This window comes from Pristiophorus japonicus, chromosome 15 (genome assembly GCF_044704955.1).
Source record: "Pristiophorus japonicus isolate sPriJap1 chromosome 15, sPriJap1.hap1, whole genome shotgun sequence".
In the NCBI taxonomy this organism is placed as follows: domain Eukaryota; kingdom Metazoa; phylum Chordata; class Chondrichthyes; family Pristiophoridae; genus Pristiophorus; species Pristiophorus japonicus.
The window spans coordinates 163,498,190-163,510,869 of NC_091991.1; the positions used below are offsets into that span (position 1 = coordinate 163,498,190).

At 45.6% G+C, this 12,680-nt stretch overlaps 1 protein-coding gene across 10 annotated transcripts in view; it reads left to right on the plus strand.

Annotated features, from left to right (window-relative positions):
* hagh (hydroxyacylglutathione hydrolase) overlaps window positions 1–12,680 on the plus strand; it is a 287,679-nt gene that overhangs the window by 162,576 nt on the left and 112,423 nt on the right. For all 10 annotated transcript variants that reach the window (XR_011596840.1, XM_070901239.1, XM_070901238.1 and 7 more), the window contains one exon: window positions 3,769–3,964. Coding sequence is in view for 9 of the 10 variants with exons in the window: in XM_070901239.1 (XP_070757340.1) it covers window positions 3,769–3,964 (196 nt within the window). In the remaining variant the exon portion in view is untranslated. The remainder of the gene's footprint in view (window positions 1–3,768; window positions 3,965–12,680) is intronic.

Below are 12,680 nucleotides of genomic sequence, written 5' to 3' on the forward strand. Positions count from 1 at the left end.
ATAACCTGCTCACTGATGATCAATTCACGTTCTGCCAGAACCACTCAACTACCAATCTCATCACAATCTTGATCCAGACATAGACAAATGGTAAATGACAGAAGACAGGCAGTAATAACTGCCCTCGACTGGATATAACAAAACCGAGGTCAAGGGGACAACCTTCCAATGGCTGGAATCATATTTAACAAACAAGAAGATGGTCAAAGTTATCAAGGCCAACCATCACAACCCTAAGAAATCACTTTGCAGTAGATCCTCAAGGCAATGTCTTCAGCCATCCATCTACAGCTGTTTCATCAATGACCTTCCTTCCATCATAAGGTCGGGAGTAGGGTTGTTTGCTGACAATACACAGTGTCCATTTAAAACTCCAAAATAAAGGAGCCCATGCCAGCATACTGCAGGACTTGGACAAGACCCAGACTTGGACAAGACCCAGGCTTGGACTATCAGTGGTAGGTAACATTTGTGCCACATAAATGCCAGGCAGTGACCAACAAGAAAAAGTCCAGGCGGAAACCAACAAGAAAAAGCCCAATTATTTCCTCTGACCTTCAGCAAAACCATCACCATAGTGAGAGAGGAAGTATTAAGGGGTTTAGCAGCTTTGAAAGTGGATAAATCCCCATGCCCGGATGAAATGCATCCCAGACTGTTAAGAGAAGCAAATGAGGAAATAGCAGACGCTCTGACCATCATTTTCCAATCCTCTCTGGCTATAGGTGTGGCGCTGGAGGACTGCTAACATTGCACCTTTGTTTAAAATGGGAGAAAGGGATTGACCAAGTAATTATAGGCCAGTCAACCTAACCTTGGTGGTGGGAAAATTATTGGAGAAAATTCTGAGGTACAGGATAAATCTTCATTTAGAAAGACACAGATTAATCAAGGACAGTCAGCATAAATCGTGGGCAGCGGAAACATTACAAGGACACCCTCAAAGCCTCCCTGATAAAGTGCAATATCCCCACTGACACCTGGGAGTCCCTGGCCAAAGACCGCCCCAAGTGGAGAAAGTGCATCTGGGAGGGCGCTGAGCTTCTCGAGTCTCGTCACCGAGAGCATGCAGAAATCAAGCGCAGGCTGCGGAAAGAGCATGCGGCAAACCTGTCCCACCCACCCCTTCTCTCAATGACTATGTCCCACCTGTGACAGAGATTGTGGTTCTCGTATTGGACTGTACAGCCATCTAAGAACTCATGTTAAAAGTGGAAGCAAGTCTTCCTCGATTCCAAGGGACTGCCTATGATGTTAAGAGAAGGACGTGTCTGACTAACTTGATTACATTTTTTGGGGAGGTAACAAGGAGGGTCGATTAGGGTAGTGTATATGGATTTTAGCAAGGCTTTTGATAATGTCCCACATGGCAGACAGGTTACGAAAGAAAAAGCCCATGAGATCCAAGGCAAAGTGGCAAGTTGGATCCAAAATTGGCTCAGAGGCAGGAAGCGAAAGGTAATGGTTAAAGGGGTGTTCTTGTGACTGGAGGGCTGTTTCCAGTGGGATTCCACAGGGCTTGCTTTTTGTGGTATATATCAATGATTTAGACTTGAATGTAGGGGGTATGATTAAGAAGTTTGCAGATGATACAAACATTGACTAAGTGGTTGATAATGAAGAAGAAAGACTGCAGGAAGATATCAATGAACTGGTCAGATGGGCAGAGCAGTGACAAATGGAATTCAATCTAGAGAAGTGTGAGATAATGTATTTGGGGAGGGCTAACAAGGCAAGGGCATACACATTAAATAGGACACTGACAAATGTAGAATAACAAAGGGACCTTGGAGTGCATGTCCACAGATCCCGGAAGGTAGCAGGCCAGGTAGATAAGGTGGTTAAGAAGGCATACGGAATACTTGCCTTTATTAGCTGAGGCATGGAATACAAGAGCAGGGAGATTATGCTTGAACTGTATAAAACCTAGTTAGGCCACAGCTAAAGTACTGCGTGCAGTTCTGGTCACCACCTTACAGGAAAGATGTGATTGCATTAGAAAGGGTACAGAGGAGATTTACGAGTATGATGCCTGGACTGGAGATTTCTAGCTATGAGGAATGATTGGATAGGCTGGGTTTGTTTTCTTTGGAACAGAGAAGCTAAGGGGAGACCTTATTGAGGTGTTTAAAATTATGAGGGGCCTAGATAGAGTGGATAGAAAAGACCTATTTCCTTAGTAGAGGGATCAACAACCAGGGGGCATAGATTTTAAGTAATTGGTAGGAGGTTTAGAGGAGATTTGTGGGGAATTGTTCTCACCAGGGGTGGTTGGGGGTCTGGAACTCACTGCCTGAAAGAGTGGTAGGGGCAGAAACCCTTACCACTTTAAGAAGTACTTGGATATGCACTTGAAGTGCCGTAACCTACAAGGTTACGGACCAAGAGTTGGAAAGTGGGATTAGGCTGGATAGCTCTTTGTCGGCCGGCACGAAATGGCCATCTTCCGTGTTGTAAATTTCCAAGATTCTATGATCAACATTTTGATGGTCACTATTGACTGCAAGTTTAACTGGAGCTGTCATATCAATAGCAGAGCAGGAGAGAGGCTGCATACTCTGTGATGTGTAGCTCACCTCAACCCCTCAGAGCCTCCACCATGTACAAGGCTCAAGTCATTCACCTGGATGGGTACAGCTACAATAACACGGAAGAAGCTCCAAGGCAGAGTAGTCCCATTTGATCAGACATAATGTGGCTGCAGTATAGTATAAACAGATGCATTGCAGGAACTCACAAAATTTATTTCAACAGCACCTTCCAGCCTCATGTTCTCTACACCAAGAAGGTATGGACAGTAAATGAGGGCTTACCAGCCTTGTCCACATCCTGTGAACAAATTTTTTTAAATGGTTAAATAATTAGCAGCGGTACTGTAGACTTGGTAATCTGTGTAGATAAAACTTTTCTTTAATGTCTGCGGAGCTATTCCAGCTATCTCATTAGTTCACTATAGGCCTCATGTCTGAACTTTCTCATTAGCTCAGTGTTTTTGATTGGTTAAGAAAAATATTTCTCTTGGAGGCAGTTGTCCACTTTGTTCTCCACAGGAAGTGAGTGGTCCAAGTGCCACAGAATAGTGCTGGGTCTAGCAATATTTCTTCTATGGAAGGGAAAACTCATTTGATTGGCCCGGAGATTCACCTACAAATGGCATCTGGGTTGGTCCTCCCCAGTGCAGCTCAAATTATAGAATAATTCATTAACTGAGAACAGATTCCAAGTCTACTGTGACAGATTGAATGCACAAGGCTTACAGAGAGAGATAGGGTGTGAAACACATACAGACTTACAGAAAGAGGGAGTAAAGAACAAGTCAGATAAATAAAAGTGTGAGTGTTACACAGAAGTGATAAGCAGAGAGTTATAAGAGACACTTGTTTCATTTTTGTCCATGAGCAATGTTGTAGATCAAACTGTTCAATTTCATAATTCAAATACTGCTGTTCACTTGCATTTATTTTATATACATTTGAATTTACAGAATTGCACATTGGTGTGAAATTATTTTAATAGCTGCTCAAATGAAGTGTGTTCAAATGTAAATTTAGCAATGTACCATCAACGGGGTTGAAAAGATGTATAACGATCTAAAACGACTGATAACGTACATTTTTCAGATCAAATAGAATCTATTTTCCAAATTGAAATATTTTAACAGCATAGTTAGAGAATAATGCATGTACCTGTAATTACGTGAGCTTTTTTTCTGATTCATCCTGCTGATGAAAAATTTGACATTAACATTGTTTGTTGTTTCATATTTAGTTACTATAGACTTTTGGTCAGTGAGAACTTTTCAACGGTCAGAATGTGCCATGATGTGGATGTTGAAACCAGGCTTCTCTCCTTATCACATTTGCCTGTGAAGGACCCTCAGGATTTTTATTCGCTTGGAGATATCGTTCATAATGGCCAAAGCCTGAATGGAAACATAATCAATATATTGGCATCAGTCAGATCGGTGGGTTTTTCGTAACTAAAAATATAATGAATATTTTCTTCTATTGGGCAGTGCAAATCCACCAACACAAATTCTGTATGAGTTTGTTAGAAGAAAAATTACTTCTATTTTTATATCTCCTTAAGTGTCTAAACATTCCCCAATTAATGCTTTATGTTAGGTACTGACAATTTTTTTGCACATTTTTATTAAATAGGTACTTAACATCAGTTTTTTAAATCTTTTAATAATTGTCATTTGAAAAAAGATTATTTTCAGCATTCTTTTTATTATGTATTTTTGATGGTTTTTATTTTAGTTGGTGATTGCTGATGACATCCTCTGGGAATTGGGATAGAGGTGTTAATAAATCTGAATGTGACATAAATTAATATGCACAGCTAAATGAGAAGATTACAGAAAGATTCTGAGTTAATGATATCTATTGATATTATTTCAGCTCCATCACATGCCAGACACAATGGAGGTGAAATTGGATCATGCTGCGCATAATTTTCAGGCGGAAAACTGATTCAAAGATATTGTGTTCCTAACACGGATGAGGCTGCACACAGGGAGGTTAAAGTAACAGTGGCCTCAGTCTTTAATAAGACACTCCAGAGTGAGGAACAGGCCTTAGGGGCCGGCTTATATACACTGCTCCCAAGGGATGCTGGGATCCCTTGAGACTTCAGGGGATGAGCTTCCTGGTGGCGGAACATGGGTGTGCATGCTTTACAGATACACAACATCACTCCCCCCGCAAAGTCAAAGTGAAAGCTATTTACAAGGTGAGGCGGTCGGGAGCTTTTCTTTCCCTGGTGGACCGCCTCGCTACAAATGTCTGTTCTGATGTGTTGGCTGTGCCCTCGCTGGGCTGGCGTGTTGTTGGCCCTGCAGGGCTGCTGGGTGAGCCTGGCCTTGCTGGGCTGTTGGGCGTGATGTGTTCGATTTCCTGGTCCGGCTTGGTGTCATTGATCCTTTGGGTGTGTGTTGTGGGCTCGAAAAAGGTGGTTCTGCTGTGGGTTGTTCAGGGCATCTGTGAACCGCAGCCTCATTTGGTCCAGGTGCTTTCTGCAAATTTTTTCCTTATCTAGTTTGACTACAAACACCCTATTCCCTTCTTTAGATATCACCGTGCCCGCGATCCACTTGGGACCATGTTCATAGTTTAGCACATACACAGGGTCATTCAGATCAATTTCCTGTGATACAGTGGCGCGACCATCGTTTACATTTTGTTGCTGTCGCCTGCTCTCTACCTGATCATGCAGATTGGGGTGAACCAGCGAGAGTCTGGTTTTAAGTGTCCTTTTCATGAGTAGCTCAGCCGGGGGCACCCCTGTGAGCGAGTGGGGTCTCGTGCGGTAGCTGAGTAGTACTCGGGACAGGCGAGTTTAGAGTGAGCCTTTTGTGACTCGTTTAAGGCTCTGTTTGAAGGTTTGTACTGCCCGCTCTGCCTGCCCATTGGAGGCTGGTTTAAACGGGGCCGAGGTGACATGTTTGATACCATTGCGGGTCATGAATTCTTTAAATTCGGCACTAGTGAAACATGGGCCGTTGTCACTGATCAGTATGTCAGGTAGGCCGTGGGTGGCACACATGGCCCTCAGGCTTTCAATGGTGGCGGTGGCGGTGCTTCCTGACAGTATTTCACATTCAATCTGTCATGTATTCAACCAGCATTGTAACCCATGTATAATCTGACCTAAGTTGTACACTGTGAGAACAATGACCACTAGGTGGTGAACTTGTGGGAGACACTCCTAACCTGGACCTTCAGAGATAAAAGGGGAAGCTCCACCCACTTCCATCACTTGAGTGCTATGGAATAAAGGACAGGTCACAGACTGACCTTTCAAGCATGGGCCCCGTGTGCATTTATACTGTATAGTAAGGACGTATCACAATCCATTTTGAAAAAGCATCAACCATCACCAGGACCATTTTACCGAGAAACGGGCCCGCATAGTCGACTTGGATCCTCGACCATGGTCTGGAGGGCCAGGACCACAAACTTAGTGGTGCTTCTCTGGGCGCGTTGCTCAACTGAGCACATACGCTGCATTGCCGTACACAGGATTCTTAAGTCGAGTCGATACCGGGCCACCATACGTGGGATCTGGCTATCGCTTTCATCATTACTGTACCCGGGTGTGTGCTGTGGAGATCCGAGATGAACGTCTCCCTGCCCTTTTTTGGTAGCACTACGCAGTTACCCCACAACAGGCAGTCTGCCTGAATGGACAGCTCGTCCTTTCGCCACTGGAACAACTTGATTGGCTCTTGCATTTCAACGGGTATGCTGGCCCAGCTCCCATGCAGTACACAATTTTTTACTAGGGACAGCAGAGGATCTTAGCTGGTCCAAGTCCTAATCTGGCAGGCCGTGACGGCCGCAACCGAGACTCCAGGATGGTATGTTGCCTCCCTGGTGCAAGGGTCAAAGATGTCCCATAGCGGGTGCAGGACATTCTGAAAAGGGAGGCTGAACAGCCAGTTGTTGTGGTACACATAGGTACCAACGATATAGGTAAAAAAACGGGATGAGGTCCTACGAGACGAATTTAGAGAGCTAGGAGCTAAATTAAAAAGTAGGACCACAAAAGTAGTAATCTCAGGAGTGCCACGTGGTAGTCAGAGTAGGAATCGCAGGATAGATCAGATGAATACGTGGCTTGAGGAGTGGTACAAAAGGGAGGGATTCAAATTCATGGGACATTGGAACCGGTTCTGGGGGAGGTGGGACCAGTACAAACCGGATGGTCTGCACCTGGGCAGGACCGGAACCAATGTCTTGGGGGAGTGTTTGCTCGTGCTGTTGGGGAGGAGTTAAACTAACATGGCAGGGCGATGGGAACCTATGCAGGGAGACAGAAGGCAATAAAATGGAGGCAGAAGCAAAAGATAGAAAGGAGAATCGTAAAAGTGGAGGGCAGAGAAACCCAAGGCAAAAAACAAAAAGGGCCACATTACAGCAAAATTCTAAAGGCGCAAAGTGTGTTAAAAAGACAAGCCTGAAGGCTCTGTGCCTCAATGCAAGGAGTATTCGGAATAAGGTGGACGAATTAAATGCACAGACAGCAGTTAACGGATAGGATATAATTGGCATCAAGGAGACATGGCTCCAGGATGACCAAGGCTGGGAACTTAACATCCAGGGGTATTCAACATTTAGGAAGGATAGGCAGAGAGGAAAAGGAGGCGGGTGGCGTTGCTGGTTAAAGAGGAAATTAATGCAATAGTAAGGAGGGACATTAGCCTGGATGATGTGGAATCAGTATGGGTGGAGCTGCGGAATACCAAAGGGCAGAAAACGTTAGTGGGAATTGTGTACAGACCACCAAACAGTAGTAGTGAGGTTGGGGACAGCATCAAACAAGAAATAAGGGACGTATGCAATAAAGATACAGCAGTTATCATAATCTACATATAGATTGGACTAACCAAACTGGTAGTAATGCGGTGGAGGAGGAATTCCTGGAGTGTATTAGGGATGGTTTCCTCGACCAATATGTCGAGGAACCAACTAGAGAACTGGCCAACCTAGACTGGGTGATGTGAAATGAGAAGGGACTAATTAGCAATCTTGTTGTGCGAGGCCACTTGGGGAAGAGTGACCACAATATGGTAGAATTCTTTATTAAGACGGAGAGTGACACAGTTAATTCGGAAACGAGGGTCCTGAACTCAAGGAAAGGTAACTTCGATGGTATGAGGCGTGAAATTGGCTAGAATAGACTGGCAAAGGATACTTAAAGGGTTGACGGTGGATAAGCAATGACGAACATTTAAAGATCACGTGGATGAACTTCAGCAATCGTACATCCCTGTCTGGAGTAAAAATAAAACGGGGAAGGTGGCTCAACCATGGTTAACAAGGGAAATTAAAACCAAGGAAGAGGCATATAAATTGGCTAGAAAAAGTAACAAACCTGAGGACTGGGAGACATTTAGAATTCAACAGAGGAGGACTAAGGGTTTAATTAAGAGGGGGAAAATAGAGTACGAGAGGAAACTTGCAGTGAACATAAAAACTGACTTCCAAAGCTTCTATAAATATGTAAAGAGAAAAAGATTAGTGGAGACAAATGTAGGTCCCTTGTAGTCGGATTCAGGTGAATTTATAATGGGGAACAAAGAAATGGCAGACCAATTGAACAAATACTTTGGTTCTGTCTTCATGAAGGAAGACACAAATAACCTTGCGAATGTACTAGGGGACAGTGGGTCTAGTGAGAAGGAGGAACTGAAGGATATCCTTATTAGGCGGGAAATTGTGTTAGGGAAATTGTGGGATTGAAGGCTGATAAATCCCCGGGGCCTGATAGTCTGCATCCCAGAGTACTTAAGAAAGTGGCCCGAGAAATAGTGGTTGCATTGGTGATCATTTTCCAACAGTCCATCGACTCTGGATCAGTTCCTATGGACTGGAGGGTAGCTAATGTAACATCACTTTTTAAAAAAGGAGGGAGAGAGAAAACAGGTAATTATAGACCTGCTGGTCTGACATCAGTAGTGGGGAAAATGTTGGAATCAATCATTAAGGATGAAATAGCAGTGCATTTGGAAAGCAGTGACAAGATCGGTCCAAGTCAGCATGGATTTATGAAAGGGAAATCATGCTTGACGAATCTTCTGGAATTTTTTGAGGATGTAACTAGCAGAGTGGACAAGGGAGAACCAGTGGATGTGGTGTATTTAGACTTTCAAAAGGCTTTTGACAAGGTCCTGCAAAAGAGATTGATGTGCAAAGTCAAAGCGCATGGTATTGGGAGTAATGTACTGATGTTGATAGAGAATTGATTGGCAGACAGGAAGCAGAGAGTCGGGATAAATGGGTCCTTTTCAGAATAGCATGCAGTGACTAATGGAGTGCCACAGGGCTCAGTGCTGGGACCCCAGGTCTTTACAATATATATTAACGATTTGGATGAAGGAATTGAGTGTAATATCTCCAAGATTGCAGATGACACTAAACTGATTGGTGGTGTGAGCTGTGAGGGGGACGTTAAGCGGCTGCAGGGTGACTTGGACAGGTTAGGTGAGTGGGCAAATGCATGGCTGATGCAGTATAATGTGGATAAATGTGAGGTTATCCACTTTGGGGGCAAAAACATGAAGGCAGAATATTATCTGAATGACGGCAGATTAGGAAAAGGGGAGGTGCAACGAGACCTGGGTGTCATGGTTCATCAATCATTGAAGGTTAGCATGCAGGTACAACAGGCGGTGAAGAAGGCAAATGGTATGTTGGCCTTCATAACTAGGAGATTTGAGTATAGGAGCAGGGAGGTCTTATTGCAGTTGTACAGGGCCTTATTGAGGCCTCACCTGGAATATTGTGTTCAGTTTTGGTCTCCTAATCTGAGGTAGGACGTTGTTGCTATTGAGGGAGTGCAGTGAAGGTTCACCAGACTAATTCCAGGGATGGCTGGACTGTCATATGAGGAGAGACTGGATCAACTGGGCCTTTATTCACTGGAGTTTAGAAGGATGAGAGGGGATCTCATAGAAATGTATAAGATCCTGACGGGACTGGACAGGTTAGATGCAGGAAGAATGTTCCCGATGTTGGGGAAGTCCAGAACCAGGGGTCTTAGGATAAGGGGTAGGCCATTTAGGACTGAGATGAGGAGAAACTTCTTCATTCAGAGAGTTGTTAACCTGTGGAATTCCCTGCCGCAGAGAGTTGTTGATGCCAGTTCATTTGATATATTGAAGAGGGAGTTAGATATGGCCCATATAGCTAAGGGATCAAGGGATATGGAGAGAAAGCAGGAAAGGGGTACTGAGGGGATGATCAGCCATGATCTTATTGAATGGCGGTACAGGCTCGAACGCCCAAATGGCCTACTCCTGCACCTATTTTCTATGTTTCTATTTATCATTTTCAAACGCTTCCATGACCATCAACAAGTCTGTGGGCTGCGCCAGCATCAACAAGTTTGCAGGCTGCGCCATTTCTACCCCCGTGGTGGGCAATGGTAGCCGACTGAGAGCATCCGCACAGTTCTCTGTGGCGGATGGTATAGTTATATGCTGATAGCACGATTACCCACCTTTGTATGCGGGCTGAGGCATTAGTATTTTTCCCCTTATTTTCAGCGAACAGGGATGTGAGGGGCTTGAACACACACGCTAATGCCCCTTTCTCAATCATGCTGTAGGCCCTCTCGGCCTTCGACAAGCTCCTGGAAGCATAGGCGACAGATTGCAACTTCCCCGCAACATTAGCTTCTTGTAATACACACCCCACTCCGTACGACGAAGCGTCACATGCTAGCACAAGTCTTTTACACGGATTATACAATACAAGCAGCTTTTGGAGCATAAAATGTTTCTGGCTTTCTCAAAAGCAATTACTTGGGTTTTTTCCCCATACCCAGTTCTCACCTTTGCGCAATAACACATGTAGGGGCTCTAAAAGGGTGCTTAACCCCGGTAGGAAGTTACCAAAATAGTTGAGGAGTCCCAGGAACGGCCGCAGCTCCGTGACGTTCTGTGGCCTGGGCGCGTTCCTGATAGCCTCAGTCTTGGTGTCTGTGGGCCGAATGCCATCCGCCACGATCTTTCTCCCCAAAAACTCCACTTCTGTTGCCATGAAGACGCATTTCGACCTCTTCAGCCGCAGCCCTACGCGATCCAGTCGCTGGAGGACCTCCTCCAGGTTTTGTAGGTGCTCGGCGGTGTCCCGACCCGTGACCAATATGTCGTCCTGAAAGACCACCGTGTGTGATACCGACTTGAGTAGGCTCTCCATGTTTCTTTGGAAGATCGCTGCAGCTGACCGAATTCCAAACGGGTATCTGTTGTAGATGAACAGTTCCTTGTGCGTGTTGATGCAGATGAGGCCCTTCGAAGACTCCTCCAGCTCCTGCGTCATGTAGGCCGAAGTCAGGTCGAGCTTGGTGAACGTCTTGCCTCCTGCCAGCATCGCAAATAGGTCATCTGCTTTAGGTAGCGAGAAACGATTAATAGTTACTTTATAATCGCCGCAAATCCTGATCATGCCATCATTTTTGAGTACTGGAACAAATAGGCTGGCCCACTCGCTGAATTCCACTGGGGAGATGATGCCCTCGCGTTGCAGTCTGTCCAGTTCAATTTCCACTCTCTCTCTCATCAAGTGAATGGGTCGTACCTCTGGGACCAAGTGGATCCGCAGCTTCGCCCCGGAAAAGTTTCCAATGCCTGGCTCAAAAAGGGAAGGAAATTTGTTAAGAACCTGGGTACATGAGGTCTCATGAACATGTGATAGCGCTCAGATGTCATCCCAGTTCCAGCGGATTTTGCCCAGCCAGCTCCTTCCAAGCAGTGTGAGGCCATCGCCCGGGACAATCCAGAGTGGCAGTTTGTGCACCATGCCCTCGTAGGCGATTTTGACCATGGCGCTGCCCAGGACAGTGATAAGCTCTTTGGTGTACGTTCTCCGCTTTGTGTGGATGGGGCTCAGGACTGGTCTGAATGCCTTGTTGCATCACAGTCTCTCAAACATCTTTTTACTCATGATGGATTGGCTAGCACCAGTGTCTAGTTCCATGGCTACGGGTAAGCCATTCAATTTTACGTTTAGCATTATACGTGGATATTTCGTCGAAAATGTGTGCACCCCGTGTGCTTCAGCATCTACCTCCTCTCTCTGAGGCTCGAAATTGCTTTGATCCACCATGGACCGATCTTCCTCTGCCATGTAGTGGTTAGCAGGTTTTGCAGAGCTTGCAGCTCGTTTGCTAGCTTGTTGGAGGTGCCCCATTGTTCCACAGCTCTTACAAACATACCCTTTGAAGCGGCATGAATAGGCTGAATGGAAGCCTCCACAACGCCAACAAGGTGTGAATTACCTTACATTCATCCTTTGTTGCGGACTCTGAGTCATCTGGGTCACCTGAGGCCTGCTGGCAGTTGCAGACTCGTGGGTTCAGTCTGCACTGTACATTTCTGCTCGCAAACACAGTTCCAGTTAATTTATGAACATTGCTAGCACTTGTGTGCTGAGAGATTTGTTTGGTGTTATCACTGGTGGACATAAACGCCTGTGCTATCGCAATGGTCTTACTGAGGGTCGGTGTCTCTACAGTCAAAAGTTTTCGTAGGATGGTCTCGTGGCCAATGCCCAGTACAAAAAAGTCTCTGAGCATTTGCTCCAGGTAACCATCATACTCACATTGTCCTGCAAGTCGCCTTAGCTCGGCGACGTAGCTTGCCACTTCCTAACCTTCAGATCGCTGGCATGTGTAGAACCGATACCTTGCCATCAGCACGCTCTCCCTCGCATTAAGATGCTCCCGAACCAGTGTACACAGCTCCTCATACGACTTATCTGTGGGTTTCACCGGAGCCAGAAGATTCTTCATGAGGCTGTAGGTTGGTGCTCCGCAGACTGTGAGGAGGACCGCTCTCCTTTTTGCAGTGCTTCCCTCTCCGTCCAGCTCGTTGGCCATAGAGTACTGGTCTAGCCGTTCGACATAGGCTTCCCAGTCCTCACCCTGCAAGAACTTCTCCAGGATGCCCACAATTTGCTGCATCTTTGCGTTGGATTCGTATTCTCGTTGCCAGTTATTGTGTTCCTAACCCAGATGAGGCTGCACACAGGCAGGTTAAAGTAACAGTGGCCTCAGTCTTTAATAAGACACTCCAGAGTGAGGAACAGACCATAGGGGCCGGCTTATATACAGTGCTCCCAAGGGATGCTGGGATCCCTTGGGACTTCAAGGGATGAGCTTTCTGGTGGCGG